The sequence below is a fragment of the Chelonoidis abingdonii genome, chromosome 8 (assembly GCF_003597395.2).
Source record: "Chelonoidis abingdonii isolate Lonesome George chromosome 8, CheloAbing_2.0, whole genome shotgun sequence".
Classification (NCBI taxonomy): domain Eukaryota; kingdom Metazoa; phylum Chordata; order Testudines; family Testudinidae; genus Chelonoidis; species Chelonoidis abingdonii.
In genome coordinates, this window is record NC_133776.1 from 81762274 (window position 1) to 81788309 (window position 26036).

General features: G+C 45.0%; 1 protein-coding gene across 8 annotated transcripts in view; it reads left to right on the forward strand.

Annotated features, from left to right (window-relative positions):
- OPHN1 (oligophrenin 1) overlaps nucleotides 1-26036 on the forward strand; it is a 125818-nt gene that overhangs the window by 49073 nt on the left and 50709 nt on the right. For 6 of the 8 annotated variants that reach the window (XM_075068767.1, XM_075068764.1, XM_075068766.1 and 3 more), the window contains 3 exons: nucleotides 1149-1244; nucleotides 8526-8587; nucleotides 16099-16170. In XM_075068767.1, the coding sequence (XP_074924868.1) occupies nucleotides 1149-1244; nucleotides 8526-8587; nucleotides 16099-16170 (230 nt within the window). Of the gene's footprint in view, nucleotides 1-1148; nucleotides 1245-1555; nucleotides 1601-2268; nucleotides 2624-8525; nucleotides 8588-16098; nucleotides 16171-26036 lie in introns of those variants that run through there. The other 2 variants (XM_075068771.1, XM_075068770.1) reach the window with 2 other exon arrangements.

The following is a 26036-nucleotide window of genomic DNA, read 5'->3' on the forward strand; positions in this document are numbered from 1 at the left end:
TAGTGCAGGGTAGATTCACTCTCCAGCTTGCTGCAAACTAAATGTTTGTTTGCCTTAGTCAAGCTTAAGGGTTTGTCTACATGATGTCTACGCTAGACAGCTGCAGAGCTGTAACAATGCAGCTGCGCCGCTGTAAGATCTCCCATGTAGCCACTCCATGCAGATGGGAGCGAGCTCTCCTGTTAACATAATTAAATCATCCCCAGTGTGTGGTTGTCACAGCTCTCCTGCCGATATAGCACTGTGTACACGACCACTTACACCGGTGAAACTTATGTTGCTCGAGGGTGGTTTTTTTCGCCTTTGAGCAATATAAGTTTTGCTGACGTAAGTGGGAGTGTAGACATGGCCTAAATTACCTGATTTTGAAAAGTGCTGAGTATCTGTTCACTCCAGTAGGAGCTGTTGGGTGCTCAGTACTTTGGAAAAAAACGTATATTTTTGAAAGTCTTGGTTTAAAACGTCAGGATGGGTAATGCTTCGGTGTTTGATAGCATGTCTTGAGCCAAATTGAGACTTATTTTGAGGTATGCCCTGGATGATAAATTTGTCTCCTAGTATGGGCAAATCCTCAGCTGATGTAAATCAGAATAACTCCACTGATTTGAATAGAGCTACACTGATCTACACTAGCTGAAGATCTGACCTGTAATGTTCAACTTACATTTTATTTATTTACAGGGGATGGAGAGAAAAGGTCCGACATGCCATCCACAAATGGCTAACCTCTCTTGGTCCTCATAAACAATATTCATAGTATCAAATTCTCTGACTGTATCCCAAAATGGTGAATAGTATATTTGAGATTGCATGTTTCTGCAGATGAAAACTATTCCTGCATTCATCACCAGGATATACGGACACATATGATCAATTGCTTGTGGAATTTGTTGCATCTGCCAATATTGCAGATGTACTTTCAGAGACCTTTGAAAATGTATTCCCTAATAGCAGCACATAAAATACACATTTACCTTTTTTATTTTTCAAGAGAGCTTGAAATCCATGGAGTGCACAGAGATCTGTTCTGGGTTTTTTTAACCCCTCCACTGTAAACCTCCTCTTCCAATATTTATTTCCTAAAACTTTACTCACCACCTCATGTATCAATTACATAAACATTCAACCTTCAATTCTTCCTTTTCCAGGTTACTCTTCTGCTGTGCAGAAATTCTCTCAGACTCTACAGTCCTTTCAGTTTGACTTTATTGGGGACACACTAACCGATGACGAAATTAATATTGGTAAGTGCTTTTCCTTTCAATGTAGATTTGCAGCTACTTAGAAAAGTTTATCTCCTTTTTACTGTGAGACTGCATAGTAGAGTCCAGCGCTGATAACTATGTTCTGGTCCTTACACAGTACCAGGAGCCATGTTTCTAAGATGCCATTTGGTTCACAATATGTGGGTTGCGTATAGTTGCAGTCACAAATGTAGTTTATAGGACATCTAATAAGTCTTCAGGAATTAATGTTTAGAATCTGACTCACAGTGCTGTAGGTTAATTTTGACCTGATAGTTTTACAGCTCTAATCCTCTTCCTTATTGCCAAAGATTGGAAATGAATTGCAGTAATCCAGAGTGAGGCTCTCCATTGTAGTAAGTACCCTGTGGGTGACCTCTTTGGAGTGTTATTGCATGTTGTCTTACCCTCTCACCCCGCTCTTTACCTGGGCCAGATAGTGTTACTCAGAGCACTTGGCTGTGTGTTCTGAACCAGGCTAACGGTATTCCTCGATCTAAATTTGCTGTGGTTTGAAATGCTATATACAATCCCCATGGTGACCCAGAATCAACACCAGCCTGTGACCCTTAGGGAAGAAAATTAACATACTTTTTGTTACATTGAAAAAGACGCCCAACGTGCCTCTGAAGCTGCAGCTTCGTTGTGGACAGCCAGCAGCATGCAAAGCTTCCCTGAGCTCAACGCCTCCATTTCTGGTTTGGTTTCCATGTATTTTACTACTTTCCTGCCAACCCAGTGAATTCTTTGTTGGTTAAACATTTGTCCGCTGCATCCAGGGAGCTAAAAGTAATGGACTAAACTTCCTAAAAAAGGCATTTTTAGAATTCATCTGCCATGGGATTAACCATCACTGTTGAACTAGCAGTTTTGAAGTCTGGGAACTGTTGTTGTGATGACATCGATATGTGAGGGCTCCGTAAAATGTGCAGAAATTCCTTAGCTGTGCTGGAAAACTCAGCAAACTACAGGAAGTAGATTAGCAGTGCCTAATGTGTGTGAGTCATACAGGAGAAGTGTTTCTAATCCCGTGGAAATGTCATAGAGGAGAGGTGGGCAAACTACGGCCTGTGGGCCACATCCAGCCTGTGGGACCGTCCTGCCCAGCCCCCGAGCTCCTGGCCTGGGAGATTAGCCCCGCTCTCTCCGCCACTCTCTTCCTCCCCCTCCCCCACAGCCTCAGCTTGCTTGCTTCACCACCGGCGCAATACTCTGGGCGGTGGGGTTGTGAGCTCCTGGGGCAGCGCAGCTGCAGAGCCTGGCCTGACCTGGTCTCTGTGCTGCATGGTGACAGTGGCAGCGAGAGCGGTGTGGCCTGGCTCCAGCAGCCAGGCAGCATGGCTGTAGCACCACCAGCAACCAGTGCTCCAGGCAGCATGGTAAGGGGGTAGGGAGTGGGGGGAGTTGGATAGAGGAAAAGGGAGTTCAGGGTGGTGGTCAGGGGATGGAGATGTGGATACGGGTCGGGGCGGTCAGGGTGAGGGAGCAGGGAGTTGAATGGGGGAAGAGGTCTTGGGGGGGCAGTCAGGAAGGAGTGGGGGTTAGATGGGGCAGCAGCGGGCAGTCAGGGGCAGGGATTCCGGGAACAGTCAGGGGACAGGGAGAAGGGGTGGTTGGATGGGGCAGGGATCTGGGGGAGGGGGCAAGGGGCGTCAGGAATGAGAGGAAGGGTTGGATGGGGCGGCAGGCATCCGGGGGCGGTCAGGGGACAGGGAGTGGGGTGTGTGGATGGGGCAGGGGTACCGGGGGGGGACTGTCAGGGAACAGGGAGAGTTGGATGGAGCAGGAGTCCCAGGGGTGCAGATAGGAGATGGGGGCTGGGCCACGACCCCCTCCCCTAACTGGCCCTCCATTCAATTTACAAAACCTGATGTTGCCCTCAGGTCATAGAGCCTAATCCTGCAAAATACTGAGAGCCTCCACTCCCAATGGTGTCAAGGGCAGTTGAGGGTGTTCAGCACTTGCACGGTTGGGTGCATAGAGAGGAAAATAGATAGCCTACTAATGCAGATTCACGCCAGAGTCACATTATTGTTTAACTGTGCCCAGAAGTGTGACATTGTCCATGTTGAGAGAGACTCTGAGTCTGCATCAGAGGGGAAGGAAGGAAGGAAAGCAAAGACTGGCTTTTTGTAAGCACTTTGGAGCAGATTGTGATTTGCCCTTCAGAATCTGATTTCCTTCAGCATAAAGCTCATAGGTGAAATCTGCTGAAAAAGAGTCAGAGTCCAACTATAATGGAAAAAGAGGTATTGAATTTCCAAACTCATGTGATGCTGGATAATGGAGAGGAAAACAGTGCATATAAATCAGCCCTACTGGGAACGGAAGGATCTGAGGCAAAGAGCAATCCAAGAAGCAAGTGTCTCTTTCCTGTTAATCCAAAAAGAAATTTCCAGCTCATCAGCCCAGTCTGAATGTGTAGCCTGTCTGCCCACCACTCTGGAGTGTTAAGAAGGGAAGAAAATAGAGCCTCTTCATCAGTTAGCTTGGGGATGTTTGCACTGCCACTGCATCTGCTCAGCGGAGCACCTGTTCTGTGGATAAAGAGAGCTTCAGTCTCCAGAGTTGTCAGGCTGGCACCTCTCACCAGCATTAGGTGCCCTGTAACAGTAAAGCATTTGTTCTGGGTGCTTGGAGAGGGTGAGGAGGACTATCAAGGATTTCAGACTCCATATAAGGTGTTTGCAAACAGATCTAAGAAGGAAGATAACAGGGTCAGATCTTGGGCCACGCAAACTTAAACGACACCAAATAGTTCTTCAGTTGTGAACCAAGGAAGTTACCTTTTAAGGCGATCCACTCTAATCACTCAGTGTGAAGAAATGTGGTTTGTATTTCTTCTTCCACACCAGTTCCTGCAGTCTCTCCCTGATGGGTGAGACTAAAAAGCCTTCTTGAAAATCTCCCCTTTGTCTGAAAATGGGAACAAGTCATTGACATGCCACAAGTGGCTTTAATTATTCTACTTTTAAAATTCTTATGACATGGTAGTTGTAATCAGTGTCAAGATTCTCCCCGGGCAGAGGATCTGATAGCTCAGAGGTGTGCTGCGCAGAATGAAGGGTGGAGCGTACAAATCCATAGAATATTTTTTTAATCAAACTCTAGGGGAGTGTGTTTGATCTGTAAACGTGAACAGTATTGCACTTGTTACGGAGGCAGAAGGCAAGACCTGCGCTCTTTACAGACTCAAGCAGATTTGGACAAAGCTAAAATGCATTGTTATAAAATAACGAAGTTGAATGCTTCAGATGTGACTCAGGAGGAAGACGCCTCGCTGGTGTAGATGGAGCTTTCTCCTGAGGTGACTTAATTGCTTTTGACATGTCTTTATTACATAGCTTTGTATGACTTACATTATTTTGTCACTGAACAGCTTCAGCAATATAGAGCCAGGTTTTCACATACATCTGTAATCGAGGGTTTCCAGTAGTTCACTAGAAACCCTCCAGCAGTGTAAACAACTCTGTTGCTGAAAACACCACCGTAGGTGTGGAATTTTCTCAAGACACAACTCTTAATTGTCAGCCTCCCATCTCGAGAGTACCCCAAATGTATTGAGCACAAATTGACTCCACCTTTATTGGAAGGCCCACGTCTGTTTAAATATTAGATTGTGGTTGGTCCTTTGGTCATATGTGTAGGTTTTGCTCTGTCTAAACGAGCATGGGAAACTTTCAAGAGTTATTGTCACTTAAAGGATAACTGCAAAGAAAACCAAATTAGGCGTGTACCTTTTGTTTCCCCACTTTTTATTTTATTATTTATATTCCAGCAGCATATAGAGATCCCAGTCATGAAATGGGGGTCCCATTGAACCAGGCACTGGAGGATGGAGGTATTGGAAGGGTGTTTTTTTCTCGTCCCTGCTTCTTTTTATTCCTCATTAGCCATTTAGGTCTTGTCAACTCTGGGAAACTCCAAGATGATTGGAGAATAATGAAATTACAGCTTTACAAGACACTGAAATATGATTAATTTTTAGTGAGGCTGTTTTGAGACTGGAACTTAGCCAAACGTGTTCAGAAATCATGAGTCAGGCCCCACAAAATCGAGAGTGGATTAAAAATCATGAGATTTTTGAAGTAACACATGTTGGGGGTTTTATTTGCCTTCTGTTTTGTTTTGTTTTGACCTTTTTAGGGTTCATGTTTTCCAGTTTGTCTCCCGAATCTAAGAGCTGAAAATTTACTTTATTTTTAAATGAAAACTGAGATTCTCATGCATTCATGTACCTCTAGGAACTGGGGCTTCAAAATATATGAGACTGAAGATGATAAAATCAGGAGAACTGGCATCACTTAGAAGGAGTTAACAAATATTAACTGTGCTACCTAATGAACATTTGGGAGAAAGGATCTCTTTGCTGAAGATTCAGAAACCCTTCACTCTGCCCTTTTAGCTAGGGAATGAGCTCATACAGAGACGTAACTGGAACCCTCAAGAAGTTCTCCAGCAAAACTGGGGAGGACCTGACTTGAAATTCTTAAATAATTTAATGGGAAACAAATCAATAAAAAAACCAACAAAACTTGTCAAGCCTTATTTACGTGCCATAAAGCAGCAAAAAGGGCACAAATCTGTTTTAAAAAATCATTCACAAGTTGCTTTTAAACAGTTTAAGTGGGCCTAGTCTTCCACTGACACATGAGTAAATTATATGGGTAACTCCAGTTATTGCCTCAGGAGATGCAAGACCCTCTGATTGTGCCCACCACTTTAGGGATTTATGGCATTTTTCTGTAGTGATGACAGCTCCGGCCCTGGCCCTGGTGCTTATTTTCCCTGAACCTAACCTCTTGGAACCTGTGAATACTTCAGATTTCATATAGCCATTGGCGACCATGCTGAACGTTAGCATGCCTCAGCTCTTGGGCCAGTAGTAGAATATGACAATGACCATCATGGCCAGCTCAAAGCTAGATGTTTGGGTATTTGAAGTTCTCTCTTTTGTGGGGGAAACTCGGAATCACTGACTAATAACGAGAAGGTGCTATTTTGATGACGACAGTGGAATTATCATATCACAAGTTGGTGTTTTTTTCTTTTTCTGCCCATCTCAGCAATTGTACAGTAAATCCCCCTACAATACCTAACAACCATTCATTTGCTGTGCAGTAGTTGCTACAGCTAGGATTTTTTTTTAACAAAAGACTGGACAGACTTCCTGAGCTACCACTAAGATATCTATGTCCCTCTGAATGCTGGGTAGAGCACTCAGCCTGCAGCTAGGGCGAGGACTGGTTTCTGCACACATTACCTGCAAAACAAGATACTGGTGTACAAGTCGCCCTGTGCACCTGGATGCTTCCATTCTTCATTATTTGGCACATTGCTGAGGATGTTCTAAGCCACCGTTAACATAGATCAGTTTTTAATGCTATTGCCCTCGATGCACTCCCTTCTAGGACCTCTGCCTTTTTGTTTTGTTAAAAGCCAAAAGTTTTTCTAAAAATGTCTTTAGTGAGTTAATTTTCCAGTCTCCTCTGCTAGGGCTAAATGGCTACATATATACTCTTCTGGAATTAAAGGGCTTGGACTGTAAACAAACCGGGGTGAGTGTAAATAGAGGGTGATAGGAATTCCTGCAGAGTTTATGGAGAAGTCCTCTCCACAGGGCTCTGTGAAGTACTCCACACCTATTGTGGTGCGCTTGACCATTTCCTGTGGGCACTAAGGCAGTGTCTGTATGTAAGCTTTTTCTCAAATCCTTGCACTGTGTTGCGCTAGCACCCAAGACAAAGGAATCCAGCTGCAGAGCAGATAAGACCAAACCACCAAGATTTCAAGGCATTGGCACACAGTGCCGATTCTTTTACTTTAAACACCGTCATAATCTTCCCCGGTAGTATGGCTTGCTCCTTAGCTTTGCTGCCAAAGCGCTTCATGTGGTCCCCTGTGATGCGTCCCCTCTCCAGAAGTGCCAGATTTTTGACCAAGACTCGAGGAGATGGCATGGAGCAGACATTCCAAAGTCACTTCTACAAGCAATTGCAGTAGCTGAAAGAGGAAACGTGGTGTTTCTCAAGCTGATCTCCAACCTCTCCACTTCACTGTATCCACCTCCCCAGAATGTCATGGGTCCTGACTGTGCAGTGTTCATGCTGCGGGGGGGTGGGGAAGCAGGGGTGTTATGCTGCGTAGGCTTAGGAACTGGTGGAGTGGAGTACGGCTGCCTTCTATCTGCCGCTCTTCTCAAGAGTAGAAATGGACATTTGAAGTTTTCTGTCACTTTTCCCACCCCTTTCCATCCCTTGCATTATTTGTCTTGCTGGCCTTGCTTGGTAACTTATTCCATATGTTCAGCTGCAACTGGGCATAAAATATTTCTGCTTGATTTCCCTGTTCACTCTTTAGTTTCCTCGTTATTCTATAATGAACCAAATCTAACCTGCAGCAGCAGTTTTTCCAGTTCCTCTGGGACAGAGCTAATATGCTCCAATTACTTCTGTTATGTCACCTTCGTAACTTCTCACATAGCGGAAATAAAGACTGTGTCTTTGCCGCAGAATGCAGATGTTAAAATGATCAGATCTGTCTGCAATATGAGGATGTGGCCTTATTAGTGTTAGCCACACGAAATGATGGGAGATTTCACCTGCTCTTCCTCAAGGCTCACGATTGGGGAGGGGGAGGGGAAGAGAGCTTTCTTAGACTAAATTTTCTTTCCTTTTGGTTAAATAAACAAAGCTCCATGAAGGACAAACCTCCATGTTGTTCCAGCCATAGTGAACCAGAGTGTGACAACAGGCAGCAGTGTCCTGTTGCATCCTCTGTGGCTGATGGAGTCAGTGCTTTCTGCGTCAGGCAGCATGTCAGCCAAAGGACATCACTTGTTCCACTCTTCCAGCCAGCCCATGGAGCAGCATTTATGTCAGTTGTGATCACACTCTCCTACCATGAGTAATTAAAAAATTGGGAATGCCGAGAGAATGGATGGAGAGCCTTCAAAGTGACAAAGATTCAGTAAGATTTTTGAGCTTGTTCAAAAGCCTTCATTAAAGTTGAGGTGTAAAGCTTTCAACCTGCTACTTAAGCCTAAGAGGCAGATTTTGGGCATGGCTTTGGTGTGGACATTGTGAGAGAAAAGGAAAGCCTGTGTTATATGGGATCTGTAAACAGCCTGCCTAGATGGAGTGTCAACCAATAAACCCCAGCTGTTTCTCTGGCCCTGCTTGGAGTGTTGTACTTAATGTGGCAATCAGGAGGCTAAAATTCAACACTGATCTGACCAGGATCTGCACTAATCAATTGTTTCATTTTTCTCTCTCTTTATAGCTGAATCCTTTAAGGAATTTGCAGAGTTGCTTCAGGAGGTAGAACTTGAGAGATCAATGATGGTAAGGTGACCTCCCGTGAACACCTGTTTTGGGCTAGAAGTCACAAAGCTGCTCATAGCAAACACTTGGCTTCTTTGATGTTCTCTATTTAACTGCAAAACTTGATTTTGTTAACAAATCCCTCCTCAGGCCCTGGAGTATGACAGTGATTATGCCTATTTGTACCCTAGGCACAAGTGTATTATACAAAAGGATGGACATTACTGTAGCAAATCAGTGACCAGATAGGACCACGTTATTGTCATAATGCTGCACATTGAGGCAATGCAGAAATTCATGGTGATAGTGAGGAATAGAACTTGTATCGTCCTGTTCCAAAAAAGCACCGCCTTTCACCCTCGAGCTCAAGGGGGATCTCTCTTAGCTGTTTGAAGTATAGGGCCTATGACACTGCTGCTCTATTAGTCCATTCAGTAAAGAGTAATGGTGTGTACATCTTATATATCCATGCACACAAGCTGGTTCATTACATTATATAGGGTATAGATATGACAAAGCTGTCATCACACAATTCCAGACATGAAGGGTCTATGACCTGTTCTTGCTTTTACATGTCTGTGTATCAGACCTAGCCTGACAGTCTACCTATCTCAAATGCCCCTCACTGGCGTTTGATATTAAAGCAGGGCTGGAAAGTTTTTGATTGTCAGTTATTGCACATACTAGGGGCTCATGGATGCTTCTCTTTTGCAATCTATGGACAGAAATCTACCACTCTTGGGCTCTGACTCTGCACAGCATGACACCGCTTTTCTGGCAGCGTAACTCCACCAGAGAGAGGAACCGCACCCCAATACTGCATAGTGCAGAATAATGCTAAATGTGTCTCCAATTTATCCTGCCTGTCCTGCAGTAGAGTATCTGGTGAAGGTTCCCTGTTTTAGGTTCTGTGATCATGTGTCTCAGTCTTCTTCAGATTTCACAGCCTAGTCTCAGCTAGCTCAGTTGTGGATCTAGTTACAATGTGTTACTGCCAAACTATACAAGAAAAATACCAAGTGACCATGTATACTAAGATTCCTATTGTCTCGAGGCTATGGACTGGGAGTGCTGAAAGGATGTAAAAGAGTGGTGATGGCCTCTGAGTGGGATGCCATAGTCTCCACCATTGCTATTGTGCTGGGCCTTGAAAGACAAAGGAAACTGGAGGCCCTGTAGGGCTTACAAGTGATGTGGAATATGCCCCTCAGGGACTATCTTTTGACCAGTCGTACTTGAGTATTGACCTTCCCCTCTGAATGCTCCAAAGCCAACCCAGGAGTGAGGGAGAAGGAGAGACTTTTCTATTTCTACAATATAAAGGAGTTTAGGGGGAGGGAGACAGTTCACCTTCAGTTTGCCAGCACCTGTCACAGGTGCCAGGCAAACCTTTCACCAGCAAGATTTGGACACTGAGCAGCCAAGGGCATACTGAAGGAACCCTAAGGGTCTGTGAAGGGTTCCCTCTTCACTCAGAAGGTGTTAAGTTCTGATGGGGCCAACTGGGCCATGTCTGGGAACAAACTGTGTCACGCTCCACTTACTTCATATTTTATAACCTATTTGACTAAGATGCATTTCTATTTTTTTGTAAGGGAGCAGTTATCCTCCTGCACTCCTGCCTCTCCTGGCATGCAGCTCCAGAAGTGTGATTCACTTCTTTCTGTCCCTCATTACATTGTGCCCCTTTGTCTCCAGAACTCCTCGATCATTTATTGAAAGTTAGCAACCTATTTCATGCTTATTCCAGGAAAAACATGAATATTAGAATCAGTGGAAGCCTTTCACAGCATGCCAGGAATTCACTGTTTGGCTCTGCTCCGCTGTGCCCCAATGCAATGATGGAAAAAACTCCTCCTATGCCATCTGACTGAACTACAAGGTTTGGGACAGCTATACCTCAAGGGGTGCCAGGACTCTGTGTTTTCTGTAGCTCTAGAGGTTGGCAAGGGTCTGGGTAATAGATGAGAGAGAACCAGCAATAGACTGAAAGAAGGCAAGAAGAATGTTTTGCATTGCATCTCAGGTATGGCAGCCACCTTTAGCTTATGTGGGAGGATGAAGGGGTGAGCTCCTGAGAGCTGCCAAGACCCCATTAACTTGAGGGTTATCAGAGACTTAGGGATGCTATCTGAGAAGTTTTCTTGATCTTTTTCTACCCTTGGTGCATTATTTTTTAGGGCCAGCCTTTTTACAATATCCCATTTACTTAAAAAAATCTATAAACTATATAGGTCACTGCCCTCTCATACTGTATTCTGTGCTCTCGGTTACCAACTAACTGGTGTCCTGGCAAAACTTTAACAGTTCTGAGTGTGTCTCCCTGCCTCTCCCACCTTTGACAACAGGGGACGGAGGTACCCCTCAATGGTTAGGGTCGAGCTGGGGACCGTGACACATGGTAGAATATAATTTCACCTCCAAAACTGCCAGAGAAGGGTCACAGAGCATGCCTGAAGAAGACATTCTTCCATGAGCATAATGGATCGGAAAGTTTTGAGAATTATCGTGCCTTTTGTCACAGGTTCCTTCGGGATAGACACTGGTAGTAGCCTTGCTGCACAGTCACCTGCTTTCATGCTTCTTTGGATTATGCCTCATCAACAGGAATGTCCCTTATTCACTTCTTTGAGAGCCACATTTTAAATTTGCTCTTCTCCCCACATGTGCTTATTGCGATCAGACAGGCTGGATCTGGAAACTGAGTGTTTTGGAAAGTGTTATGCCAAAGTTCTGACACTAGCCTTCTGCTCTTCCCACTGCTCTTTCTACACATTATTTTGAGCTCCTGGCTAAAGCTGTGTCTGTGGGGAGCAATTCTCACATATGTGGGCCTTCCTGGGGGTGAGATCTTGGGCACAAGTTTCTGTGGGTGGCTAGGTTTAACAAACGGCTCGTTTCAGGTCTGGTGCAGTTCCTCCCTAGAAATGCATTCACCAACTTTCCTGTTCCCTTAGAAATGTTGGCAACAGGCCATGCTCTTGGCTCAGGGATTGTATTCACCTTGTGTGTCCATCAGATTCTGGGATCATCATTCAGTGCTTCCAGGATAGATGCTGTAATGGAAAAGCAGGGCTGGAGCCACAGCTTTGCTAAGTGGTGTTGCAATGAGGATGACAGAGGTTTCACTTGGTACCAAACAGATTGTCCAAGAGCAGAGGCTGGGAGAAGCTGCTGCGGAGAGAGGTGGTTCTTCTACCCTGTTTCTCTGTTAGATCGGGCAGGAAACAATATAATTGTATAATTCCAAAGATGGAGCCAACCTGTCCTGACTCTGCAGACAGTGAGCAATCTGAGTTAAAAGGAGGCTGCAGACACCAGCATGCACCATGTTTAAAATACATATAATCTGCTTCCTGCTTTTGGTGTTTTCATTTCCCTGAGGAAAGTAAAAAAACACCCTTGCCTTCTTCAGGATGCTTCTAGTTTGTGTTTGCAGAGCAGCGGGCATTCCTGTCAGCCCATCCTGCGTGAGTTGTGGTCAGCAGCTAGTGCCATATGCAAGAAAGCATATAATTATTTTTTGAGGTGCCCCATACTTTTTCAAAGACCCTGAATTAGAGTGACCAGATAGCATGTGTGAAAAATCAGGACACTTTTTTTGGGAGTGGTGTGGAGATAGTTGCATATGTAAGACAAAGCCTCTAATATTGGGATGGTCCTAATTATATCAGGACATCTGGACAACCTACCCTGAATTGAGGGGATTCTCCTTCCAGCGAAGGAGCCTTCGTGTCTAGCAGAGCAATGATCAGAGAGGGGTTGTTTATGGGAAACAAAGAATAAATGAAATGTAGGGCTGGGAGGGACTATGAGAAGTCATCAAGTCCAGCCCCCTGCACTGAGGTAGGACCATGTATACCTAGACCATCCCTGACCTGTGTTTGTCCAGCCTGTTCTGAAAAACCTCCAGTGATGGAGATTCCACAATCTCCTTTGGAAGCCTATTCCAGAGCTTAACTATCCTTATAATTTAGAATTTTTTTTCTAACATCTAACCTAAGCATACTCTTTTTGAGAACAGTCTTTCAACTAGTTGTGGACCCACCTTAGAGTCATTTCCCTAGTTCACTTATAAGACTGTCGTGAGACTGTGGCCTGGTCTACACTACACGTTTAAACCGATTTTAGTAGCGTTAAACCGATTTAACCCTGCACCCGTCCACACAATGAGGCCTTTTCTATCAATATAAAGGGCTCTTAAAACCAGTTTCTGTACTCCTCCCCAACGAGAGGAGTAGCGCTGAAATCGATATTACCATATCGGATAAGGGTTAGCGTGACCGCAAATCGACGGTATTGGCCTCCAGGCGGTATCCCACAGTGCACCACTGTGACCGCTCTGGAAAGCAATCTGAACTTGGATTCACTGGCCAGGTAGACAGGAAAAGCCCTGCGAACTTTTGAATTGCATTTCCTGTTTGCCCAGCGTGGAGCTCTGATCAGCATGGGTGACAATGCAGTCCCAAATCCAAAAAGAGCTCCAGCATGGACTGTATGGGAGATATTGGATCTGATTGCTGTATGGGGAGACAAATCTGTTCTATCAGAGCTCCGTTACAGAAGATGAAATGCCAAAGCATTTGAAAAAAATCTCCAGGCTGTGATACAGAGTCCACAGCACAGTGCTGCGTGACATGCGTAACGGAAAGCCAAAGAATCAAATGGATGCTCATGGAGGAAGGGAGGGGGGACTGAGGACTCCAGCTATCTCATAGTCCCCGCAGTCTCCAAAAAGTATTTGCATTCTTGGCTGAGCTCCCAATGCCTGTAGGGTCAAACACATTGTCCGGGGTGGTTCAGGGTATAGCTCGTTAATTTACCCCCCCTTACCCCGTGAAAGAAAAGGGGAAAAAATCGTTTCTTGACTTTTTTCAATGTCACCATATGTCTACTGCATGCTGCTGATAGACGCGGTGCCGTGGCACTGAACAGCAGCATCCTCTCCCCTCCCTTCCCCTGTGGCAGAGGGTACAGTGCAGAAGGACTGGTAGCCATCCTTGTCATCATCCCATGAGTGCTCCTGACCAACCACAGGTGAGGTCGGCCAGGGGCACCTGGGTAAAAATAGGAATGACTCCCGGTTATTCCCAGCAGATGGTACAGAACGGTTGGTAACCGTCCTCATCGTAGCAACTGGGGGTTGAGCTCCATCAGCCTCCCCCCCTTCATGTCTAAAGAAAAGATTCTGTACTGCCTGGACTATCATAGCAGCGGGATGCAGCGCTCCTCTCCCCCGCACCGTTTAATGTCCTGCCTGGACTATCATAGCAGCTGGAGGCTGCCTCCCCCTCATTTTATCTCACTAGAAGGTCAGTGTTCCTTATTCCTGCATTCTTTATTACTTCACAAATGGGGGAACCCTGCAATGGTAGCCCAGGAGGGATAGGAGAGGAGGGAAGCAACGGGTGAGGTTGTTGCAGGGACACCCCCTAGAATGGCATGCAGCTCATCGTTTCTGTGGGATCTGACACGGAGCGGCTGTGCTCTCTGGTACACTGGTTCTCTAGTACACTTGCCCCATATTCTAGGCAGGACTGACTCTATTTATAGATACAACATAAAGGAGGGAATGACCCGAGGGGTCATTCCCATTTTTGTCTTTGCGCCCCCGGCCAACCTCAGCGAAGGTCAGCCAGGAGCACCCATGACAGCAGGAGATGGTTCAGAACGACTGATAACCGTCATCTCATTGCCAATTTGCAGTGGCACAGCAGACGGTACAGAACGACTGGTAACCGTCTCTGCTATCTTGCAAAGGCAAATGAATGCTGCTGAGTAGCGCTGCAGTACCGCCTCTGTCAGCAGCATCCAGTACACATACGGTGACAGTGACAAAAGGCAAAACAAGCTCCATGGTTGCCATGCTATGGCGTCTGCCAGGGCAATCCAGGGGAAACAGGGTGAGAAATGATTGTCCGTCGTTACTTTCACGGAGGAAGGAATGAGTGACAACATTTACCCAGAATCACCCACGGCACTGTTTTTGCACCATCACGCATTGGGATCTCAACCCAGAATTCCAATGGGCGGGGGAGACTCGGAAACTGTGGGATAGCTACGGGATAGCTACCCACAGTGCAACGCTCCAGAAAGCGACACTAGCCTTGGTACATGGACGCACACCACCGAATTATTGTGTTTTGTGTGGCCTCATGCACTCGACTTTATACAATCTGTTTTACAAAACTGGTTTTGTAAAATCGGAATAATCCTGTAGAGTAGACGTACCCTGTGTCAAAACCCTTACTAAAGTCAAGATAACATGTGTATTGCTTTCTCCCTATCCACTAGGCCAATAGTCCAGTCAACAAAGGAAAGTAGGTTGGTTTGGTGTGATTTTGTTATTAATAAATCCATGTTGGCTATTACTAATTATCCTATTATCCTCCAGGTTCTTTCAAATTCATTGTTTAATAATTTGTTCCAGTATCTTTCCAGGTATCAGAGTTAGGCTGTAATTCCTCGGGTCTTCTTTGTTCTCCTTTTTAAAGGTAGAGTTCTCCCTTCTATAGACTGAGTGCCAACTCTTGAGTGTGAATTACAGTAGTTGGACATCAGATCCTATTCTTGGCAAAGTCCTGTTTTTGTTATAGGTTGTTGTGGGGGTTATCTGGTACTTGGGCTAGAAAGATCCAGATGTTCTGGGGCAAACCTTCCCCTCATATTAAACATACACCTCTACTCTGCTATAACACGGTCATGGGGAGCCAAAAGTCCCTACCGCATTATAGCTGAAACCCCGTTATATCAGGGTAGGAGCAGCAGGGCTCCGGTGGTGATTTAAAGAGCTCTGGGTTCCATCTGCTGCAGGGAGCCCCAGGCCCTTCAAATCGCCGGTGGAGCCCCGCTGCCACAGCCCCGGGGTAGGGGCGTCAGGACTCCAGCAGTGGTTTAAAGGGCCCTGGGCTCCCCGCAGCAGCCGGAGCCCTGGTCCCTTTAAAACACTGCTGAAGCCCCGCTGCTACCATGCTATACGTGAACCTATGTTATATCAGGTCACGTTATAGCGGGGTAGAGGTGTATTATGTATTCCTGATTGCAACAGTAGGACAACTATAACAAGGCTCTCTGCACCAAAGATCCAATAGAATAATCTCCCAATCTTCTTACTTTCGAAAGTCTGCCCCTTTGATTCCTGTAATCCAACAGAAAGTGCCACACTAGAAATGGTTAGAAATTTACTCTGGAGGGTAGTAACAGATAGTTTAAGGCAGAGTGCTAACTTGCCCTCCTGTGGGAGTAGTAGATTTGGGGCCTGTGGAAATCTAATAATAATACTGAACACTCTACTGTTGTCATAGTGATTCTTCAGAGCTCCGTGAGATAGGGATAATATTGACCTACATTATGTAGAGGGGCAAGAAGACACATGGGTTAAAGGATGTGGTCTAAGCACATTCAGCGAGTCAGTATTAGAACTGGGATTACAATTTGGGCCTTTCAGTCTGCACCCCTATCCCTGTCTCTCTTTAGTGTAACACAAATATGTGCCCTGTAACTAAGCTGTTGTTTCCTTCTGTGTTCTGCAGGTCCAAAATGCTAGTGATTTGTTGATCAAACCACTGGAAAATTTTCGTAAGGAACAAATAGGCTTCACCAAGGTAGGTTTTATACATGTGTTTATGCATTAGTTGGTTTTTTTAAAGAAGTAGGATGGTATTGGAGAGATTAAAGACAGATTTCATGCATACTATTCAAGTGCAGCAGGACCATTAAAGACATTTCTTCTCCCCAGTGCAGGCATGCTGGAATGAGGAAGTCCGCCCAGGCTTTAGTCTGGCTTCCTATCATGAGCAGTACCAATTCCTGAACTCATGGGGCTCGGCTCTGGCATAATCCCAACACAGACCTTCCTGAGAAAGTTGCACCCTCTTTCACCAGAGATCCTGAAAGTCCTCTTTTGCCTTACTGCTTACCCCCACCCCTTGTTTGCAAGGTCCATGTTGGACCTTACTTGATTCTAAATTGAGTTTAGAATAAAATAACCCTCCCTCCTTCCCCTCTCAAAATAGATCAGAGAGAAAAAAACTAGAGACACCAGGAATCAGGACTTGAATATGGCCATAGGGTTCAATTTACGAAATATTTAAATAAGGCTTCTAATGGCTCTTTCATCTGGACCAAGTTTTTAAAGCAACACATCACGAAAAGTGAGTCCTGCACATGTGGAGCAGAAAAGATTATTTCTTCCTTGTTGGCCATCAGGGACTCAGGTTCCACATTATTCTGCAGCAGTTTGAAATGAGGCTGGGTCTGAATCAGCTCCAAAATGGAGACGTGCTTAGAGCTTGGATTCAGCCCGACTCATCTGAGCCTTTGACATTTAATAAATAATACATTGGAGAAAATGATACTTAACCCCCCCACACACCATACTCCCTCCCCGCAAAAAACAAACACCAAAAATAACCAAACACATACAATGGTGATTTACATGTGCTGGACACTGACAATGTGCATGGCTCCATATCAGACAAAATGAAAGGGTCCCTGCCTGTGAGCAAACACAGTCCACACATGCTGTGTAGAGACAAAACTCACCCCTTTCAGGGGTTTGTTTTGATTAACAAGGAAGTCAGCTCCTATTTAGATTGGTACCTGCCCCAACGAGGTTCCATCTTTTTATTCTATGTTTGTACAGCACCTAGCACGATGGGGGCCTAAGCTCTACCACCATACAAATTAATAATAATAATAAGATAACAACATTCACTCCAGTCCCACTTCCTAGGGTTTGTCCCCTCAGGACTGCTCAGCCCCCACACTAGATCTTTTCTACCCAGAGAACCACTCCCGCCTCCTTTATTTGGGTGGAATAACGAGCGATCTGTCTCATGGAGTTCACAAAACCCACCTAACCCTTTCTCAGCAAGATCAACGCCTGCAGTCAGGGTAAGCTGTTTGAGACAGGCACTGCCAATCTGTTACACTGTTTGTTGTGTGGTGCAGTGTAATAGACTGAAACGGAGAAGACAGAGGAAGCCCAGAGAAAGAATTGACTCAGGGTTATATAGCTCTTTGTCTACTCTTTGTAAGTCTTTATGAGGTACTAGAAGAAGGAAAAACATTGTGGCCTGGTGAACTGGGATGAGGAGGGTATTTCATGCACCTCACACCATAAACATAAGCTAAGAAATTACATGTTCAATGTGACTCGCTTTATCCTGAATGTTGTTGCAATGCCCTGAAGGGGGGAGGGGCACAACGGATATGAGTTTCTGAAGGGGATAGATGTCCATGTGGGGTGCCATTGGGTGCCACAGTGCATGCGGGTGGTGGAAGAAGTGGAGACCTCAAATGAAGGTAATGGATGAGTCCCCTCCTCCATCCTTGCCCCAGTTTCTAGACCTTCTCCCCACGCCTGTGGAGATGAACCTATGAAAGCCTGAAATCACACCACCTCCAAAGCACTACCAAACAGGGTAGAGTTCTCTGAGCATTAACTCTGGTTACATCTACACTTCGAGTGACTGATTCCCAGCTGGCATGCATATACTTCTGCCAGTTCTGATCTCAGCCAGTACGCTAACAATAGTAGTGTCACTGTGGTAGCACAGGCAGTAGCTACCTGGGCTAGCCACCCCAAATATATACCCCAGGGCAGCAGGCGGGTTTGTACTTGGGGCAGCTAGCCCATGCTGCCGTGGCTACACTGCTGTGTTTAGCATGCTAGCTCAATGAGTATGCATATGTGATCTTGGAATCACACCCTAGCTCAGAGTGCTTTGAGGCTCCATCTACACTAACACAGCACAAACGTCTGTCCTTTGTGCTACTTATAGAATTGCCTCACAATGTCTGCGCTCCTGGTATTAGACAATGTGAAGTACAGATGAGGGTCAACGCGGTTATTAGAGTTTTCCATTGGAAATCACAGCACTGGGCTACCATAAAAGATGAAGGGATATAAAGACCTGATTCCTGCCCTCGCTCCTGTAACTCCATTGACTTCAGTAGAGTTCCTCTTGACTTGCGCCAGCATGAGTGAGATCAGGACGAGGTCTTTAGTCATGCTGAGCAGAGGCATGGCAGAGATAATTCGTACCCTTCGATTACTGTTTTCTGTGTTTGTCAGTCGCCTTCTGTAAGATGTTTTCCATTCTCTTTCAAGGACACTGATGCCAGATAGGAAGGGCATTTGAACTGAGCCTTTGTGATGTCTGTGGCTGGAAAAAGGCCAGATAGTCTAAGACATCTGAGTCTGCACTAATCAGCTTTTCCTGGGAGATGAATGGAGTCTCTCTGTTAAATGGGATATTCCGACACAGATGCCTCTGCAGGGTTTCACTGGGATACAGCACAGAGGGTCTTTCTTCAATTATCCTCCTTCACCAGCAGCAAGGCCTGGATTATTGCTGTTTTCATGAATTATAGATAAATGTTTGTTTGTGTGAATGCTGGGAGAGTGGCAATACAAGGAACACCTGCATTGTGTTTCTCTACAAGCTCATCTCATGGCAGAGGATCCCAATGGGATTCTTGAGTTTACTTTGGTCTCTCAACCCTGGCCTGGAAACATCATCCACTCTAAAATGAGAGAGTTAGTGAAAGATCAGCTATCGATGTTGGATTATTGATTTGTTGGAGTTTCAAGTGAGAAAGCAAAAAGAACTAGCTGAGGATCATTGGATGGGTTCAAATGAGATCTAGCAGGAGAAAACCCAGAGCTCTAATCCTGTATCAACTCCATCTGTGAGAGAAACAAGCATGATCGTTTACTTATTTTTAAGTCTATTGCTGACCAAACTCACTGTGGTCAGGTCATGGGCTTGATCCAAAGACCAGTGGAGTTAAGCATATTGCCACAGACTTCACTGGATTTTGGAGCAATCGCCATGTCATTTATGTTTAGAATATGCCTTGGCGAAGCATGATGTCTGGATATGATGACCATGGCATTTGAAAATTAGTGAGATTGTGCCATAAATCCTGGTATTTCTGGAATGTAGTAGTCTTCAAAAAGGAAAAGGAAGAAGGCTGGGGAAGTCACTAGTGTTTTGGGGAGAGTGGGGGAGGTGTCAAATACCAAATGGGATTTGAAAGAAGGAAAGTGAACATTTGGGTATGGCATCCAGCAACCAGGCCAATTGAGAAGATGCTGTTTAGAAGTCTTAAGTTACTCCTGATCTACAGGTCTTTTCTTCAGAGGAAGACATGCATAGTGTAGCAGAAACCACCCGGGTCAAGAAAAGCTTCTGATTTTCCTGGAGCAGCAGAAATCACTTCAGAATGTTTCTAAAGAATGATGCTGCACTAGAGACACATAGGAAAGCTGAAAGCTTTTTCACACTAAAAGAGTTTGTCTGTTCCCTTCCCCTTCCCCTGCTCTCATGTCCATCCAGCTATCCTCTTTGTCATTTCTAAATATAAGCAATGGACAAGCTGTATGTTGGGTGCAGGACACCTTTGTTAACAGCCTCGCTGAATTCATTCAGCTTATGAGAATTTGAAATCCACTCAGAGTTGCTGGTTTACTGGATAGACACAACTCTGGGGACTTTTTGTTTTCTTTGTCAGACTTCTTTGAAAATCTATTTTGGATAATTCCAGTTAGCCTGAGGAATATTTACTATTGCGTGGGATTCTGTGCATGCTATACAGCAAAGTTTAAAAAATGGTTGAGAGTGTGTATTCAAAGGGCACTTAGTGGTCTGTAGTCCTGTAGACCCAGTAGGAAGTATATGTGTGTTATGAAGCTGTAGGACCCAATCCTGCAAACATCTACCAGTGGGTGTATTGCCTATTACTGTGAGCTGTTCCACGGAAGCCATCGGAAATGTTAGCAGGATTGGCCTACAATTTGTCATCTTCAGACACACTTTTTCAGTGTTCAAACGTGCACCAGACCAGCACTCATACTTGCTGGTATCAGTACTTAGCATGTAGTTCTGAAGTGATTATTAACAAAAAAAAAAAAAAAAAAAAAAGAGGAAGAAGAGAAGTTTTCTTGTTCTTAGATCTCAGTTTGAGACAAATCAGGTTTTTTCCCCCTACTCAGTTCCCCAAAATTCTCCTGAACTATGCTAGAATATTTTTACAGAAATGCTCGCATTGCATCTTTCAACTGCATGGACATTTTTGTATTTCACACAACTTTTATTTTAAGTAACTCATGATATACAGTACCATAAAAATCACTTGAAAACACAGCCACTGAACACTTTTTTCTGCATCAGGGTTTTCTTGTTATTTTCCTTTGATTCTTCCTCCCTCAACCTTTTTGTTAACATGAAAATGAGACAGAGGATTATTAGCTAGAGCACAGTATGTAATTTGCAAATAATTCATCTTGTGAATGTAGTGCCTGTCCTGGTATCAGATTATTTGCCAGTGGATTGTGATTTCCTCACGCTGATTCATTGTCTGAATTTATTCAGCACATCTTTATTCTTCGTGGAGCCTAAAAAATTCAGTGGATGTATTTGATATACAATATCTTGAGTTGTGTTGTCAAGCTAAGTTTAATGAGCTAAGTCACATAACACTGTTTTTTGACCCCCGACTGGAAAAACGTGCATGTACCTGCAGTTTGAGTTTGAAATTCACTCTTTGCAAACCAGCCAGCCAGTAAACATGACATGCATGTTCACCAAAAGAGACCAGCCCACATTAGGGGATAAACTCAGAAAAAGCTGATTTAATTTAAAAATCCAAGTGAATATTCATAGCTATTTGTGCAGTATTTCACCAAATCTGTTTAGAGCTATGTTGTGCCCTTGCTCCTCTGAGGCTGTGGGGATGAAACCTGAAGTGACCAAGTTGAGGTACAAGACAAGGGCAAGCAGGAGGCTTCAAGAAATGCACGACAGGGAATGTGCGGAGCAGCTTCCCTTACACCTGCTAGTGAATCTTGCTCTGTCTCTCTCCCCTGTCTCCAGAGCCTGCTGACAGATGCTCGCAGGGAGAAGGGCTTCTGTCCTCACCCTAACCTGGCTGGCCACACAGACTGTGTACCACAGTGCTGTTGAGTGTGCTAGCCTCCCATCCATAGCATACACTGCTGGCATTCTGTCCGGTCTCATGCAAGTGCTTTAGAGGGTGAAAGTGATCCTTGCTGATAGGGCTGCCCAGACGATTCAGGGGGCCTGGGGAAAAGCAACTTCAGGGGCCCCTTCCATAAAAAAAAGTTGCAATACTAGAGAATACTATATTTTCGTGGGGGCCCCTGCAGGGCCCAAGGCCTGGGGCAAATTGCCCCACTTGCCCCCCCCACCCCGCTCCAGGTGGCCCTGCTTGCAAACAAGCTGGATTTTGTCCTTTCCATGAGTTGAAATAATCAGAAGGGCTAGACTTCTACACACAATAATTCCCCCTGCCTCCTGCTGGATGGCAGTTTCAGAGGATCCTAATTAGCACTGAAATGGTTAAGGGAAAGTTTTGCAAGTCAAGCTTTTTATTTTCCCGCTTGACTGCTCTATTCCTCAACTCAAGCTTGGAACTAAGCCAGTTTCCAGGAGGCATAGGCCTTTGTGCCACAGTTTATCAGCAGCAGATGATATGAGAGAGAATGCCAAAGGAATTGTAACCCTTCCATTGTACTGTTATCCCTAGCTGCTGTTGGGCAGGCTGCTTGCCCCAGCTTCTCATGCGATTTCTAGGACTCTCATTAGTTTCTGATTAAACACGCATCCTCTGAAACTTAGAGAGCTGGGCTTTCAAAGCGCTTTCGAAGAGCAGTTTCTTTTGTTAACTTGTATGCAGACTGTGCTACTCTGTCTTGCTTTCAATTACAATAAGTATTTTCTGTTGGTAAGCGAGTACATGAAAGTTGTGCGGTTCTTGGCTCTGAATATTGGCACATACTAATAGGAAGGTAATGCTGCCTCTTACTGAATATTCATGAGCAACTAATTTGTGCTTGTGTTTGCAGATTGGGTTTCAATCATTTTTCTTGGCTGCTGAACGGAGCAAGCAGGCTAGCTCCTGGAAGCCTTAGCTCCAAATTAGGGAGGGATTTTTAGTGTGTCCTCCTGGTTTTTAATTCCATATTAAGTAGCCTGAGTGCAAAATGATTGGCATCCTTTGTCTTTATTTGCCAAAAATTCAGTTTTGTGCTGTTCATGTTTTCACATGGCAGCAATTGCTTTCTGCGAGAGATCTTAACTCAGTGTGTGCATCAGCTCGATCTCCTCAAATCATGGAGAAAACCCCCACTTGTTTTGTTTCCCTGTGCATGTCATGGTGTGGAGTGTCCACTAATCTAGATGGCAGGCAAACTATGGAAGAAAAGAGCAGTTTCTGAAAGAATTGACTGACTATAGCTGACAATGGCATTTCCGTTCCTGATATACAAAAGAGCCTTCTCTCGCTCCTGCAGGCTTTTATATGGAAGTAATCTTCCACCACTATGAAGGCAGATCGCATTTGCCTGGAGAGAACTGCCCAATCCGAGCTAATGCCACAAGTCATGAGAATTCGTAATTCAATTGTGCGTATACATAGTAATGGTTTTTCACTGACTGGTGAGTTCACTCATCTGCTACAGCATCACTTGACTCTGCGCACACTACAATAATCGAGAAACATGTACTGCTTCTGTTTCTTGCTGGGAGTCATGGAAAAGGAGGACATGGTATTCCAGAACATTCTATCCTGTCATGCAGAACTGGACCTGCTTTGGTTGTCACGTCTTCCATTTACATATCAACCCATGTTCTTCCTCTTCAAAGATTCCATTGACTGAAGTCTGTCGGCAGCATTTAAGCTGTATTTTCTGGTAGTGTCACTACAGTAGTGTGCCTTCATTTGTTTTAGATTGACTGTGATTTTTTTTCTTTTACTTATTTCAGGCATAAAACAGAGTTAAATCTTATTCTGAGCATTACTAATACTTCTGAGCTCCCTAGTGACCCATTTCACATGGATGAATAATACTGAGTAAACTGGCAGTTGCATTGCAAGTGGGTGGAGCAGAGAGTATTTGTTATTCTTACATATGACTCTCGCCAGAATAGACAGACGTGAATGTTCCAGGAACTGCCTCTTGAGCATAGAACTCAAGCTGGAAATGACAGGTTGAATTGATTTTTTTTTCCAACCATTTATTTTTATTACTTCTTAGAAATAGGGAAGAAGTTCTCTAGCCTGGATAGAACGAACAATATCCCATAGATATTTCATTCCATTCTTTACACATTTTCAGTGTTGCACAGTGTTTTTGTAGAAAGGTATTTGCCAAACTGCTTTAAAGCTTGTATGTAGACTGTAAGTTTGTACATGACCTCATTTGTACTGTACTGTACATGTACCAAAATATCTTTGCCGAGCCCTAATGCCTGATATAGTAAATAGAAGGGAAGCATGGAAGCTGTAATCCAACACCAGTGGTTCAGCAGTAATCAGACTTCCATGTAGCTTTATTTTAAAACACTTCTATGAAAAATGGTGCAAAAAGCATAGCACATTTTTGTGGATCATTGTTTTTAAAAATAAAATACACTTCTACCTTGATATAATGCTGTCCTCGGGAGCCAAAAATTCTTACCGCGTGAAACTGCGCTATATCGAACTTGATTTGATCCTCCAGAGTGCGCAGCCCCGCCCCCCTGGAGCGCTGCTTTACTCCGTTGTATCCAAATTTGTGTTATATCAGATGGCATTATAATGGGGTAGAGGTGTACCACTTAGGCTCCTAGCTTTGTTGGTGTGGTGCCTCAGGGTAATGGATGGTTTGGGAACGTGTTTGTTTAAATAATAATTGAGATTAACATCCCTTTAGTCTGTGTGGTTTTGGATGGGGTTTTAGCAGCAGGGTTTTGCTTTTGTTTTGCCAGTATCTCATGCCAGTTCTTCAGCAGAAGTGCTTTTCTATTCAGATCTCACTGTTACTAGTTCTTCCTCTTCCTCTCATCCACTAGACTTGACGACGATTGAGCTTTTCTTTCCTTTGAGGCATGAATTTGCTGACTCCAAATTATTATGTCCTGACCTTGCAACTGGTGACATTTGGAAGTACAGTATAGAGATCTTTTGGCTTCAGTGGGTCCCTGTGCTGCACTAACTATAAGTCTATTCAAATACCTTTGCAGGTGAGAACCTATCACAGTCGCCAAGCTCAAAGATTGCAACAGTTGGTGCCTCCACAAGGATGGAGTCATTTTCTCATGGTTATTGTGTTGACAACAGTGGTGGAAGAAGATGTGGGAAAGGAAACCTTTTAGGGGCCAGAAGTATTTTTCTCAAAACAGTAGCCAGTGCTATCTCTGCTCCCTGTAACATAGACTGCCTTTTACAGTGGGAGGCAGAGTAGCTGCTGTGGGAGTTTAATTTATATTTTTAACTTTTGCTTGATTGAGGTGGGCACTGAGGTTGGTAACAGACTGTAGTGGTGTGGATTGTCTGTCCTCAGGAATGTGAATGGTCTGCATCTGAGCAAATAAACAGACTCCAGGTCTTTCTGTCTAACACAACATGGCCTTTCAGTAGCAGTTCAATAATAGTCCCCATAAACATGCTTCTCTTCCCAGGGTTATTAAAAAGAAAATCTTTCCCTTCTCGGGCTCAAGCAGGAGCGCACCATTTGCTCTTCTCTTGGGGCTGGTCTCTCCCCTAACAGAGTCTCATCACTTACTTCCTTCTACTTTTGTACTCAGCAGCTGGGCCTGATTAGGGTTGCCAGGTGTCCGGTTTTCGACTGGAACACCCAGTCGAAAAGGGAGCCTGGCTGCTCTGGTCAGCGGTGCAGAGGGGGTCCGGGGCTAAGGCAGGATCCCTGCCTGCCCTAGCTCCACATGGATCCCAGAAGTGGCAACTAGGTCCTTGCAGCCCCTAGGCACATTAGCAGCTAGGGAGGCTCCACACTCTGCCCCTGCCCCTAGTGCTGACTCCAGAGTTCCCAGTGGCCAGGAACAGCGACCAATAGGAGCTGCAGGAGCGGCGCTTGCGGGCACGAGGGCAGTGCACAGAGCCTTCCTGGTCACCTATGCATCTAGGAGCTGCAGGCACCTGGTGGCCACTTCCTGGGAACCATGGTAAGCGCTGCCAGGACCCCGAACCCTCTCCCGCACCCCAACCCCCTGCCCCAGCCCGGAGCCCTCTCCCGCACCCCAAACCCTTCATCCCTGGCGCCACCACAAAACCCACACCTCCAGCGGAGCCATCACTCCCCTTCCACACCCCAGCCCCCTGCCCCAGTCCAGTGAAAGTGAGTGAGGGTGAGAGAAAGTGAGTGACGGAGGGAAGGGGAATAGAACAAGCGGGGCAGGGTGTTCAGTTTTGTGTGATTAGAAAGTTGGCAAGTCCAGGCCTGATAAGTTATTGGGACTGGCTGTCTATGGTCCACACCCCTTATTCCTTCCCTGTCTGTTTGTGCTTCTCAGGCTACGTCTACACTGCACGATTATTTCGAAGTAGTTTAAACCGATATTACGAAACCGATGTTATAAAATCGGTTTTGCGCGTCCACAATGCGATCACAAAATCGATTGCTTGTGTCCATGGTCCAAGGCTACCATCGATTTCAGGAGCG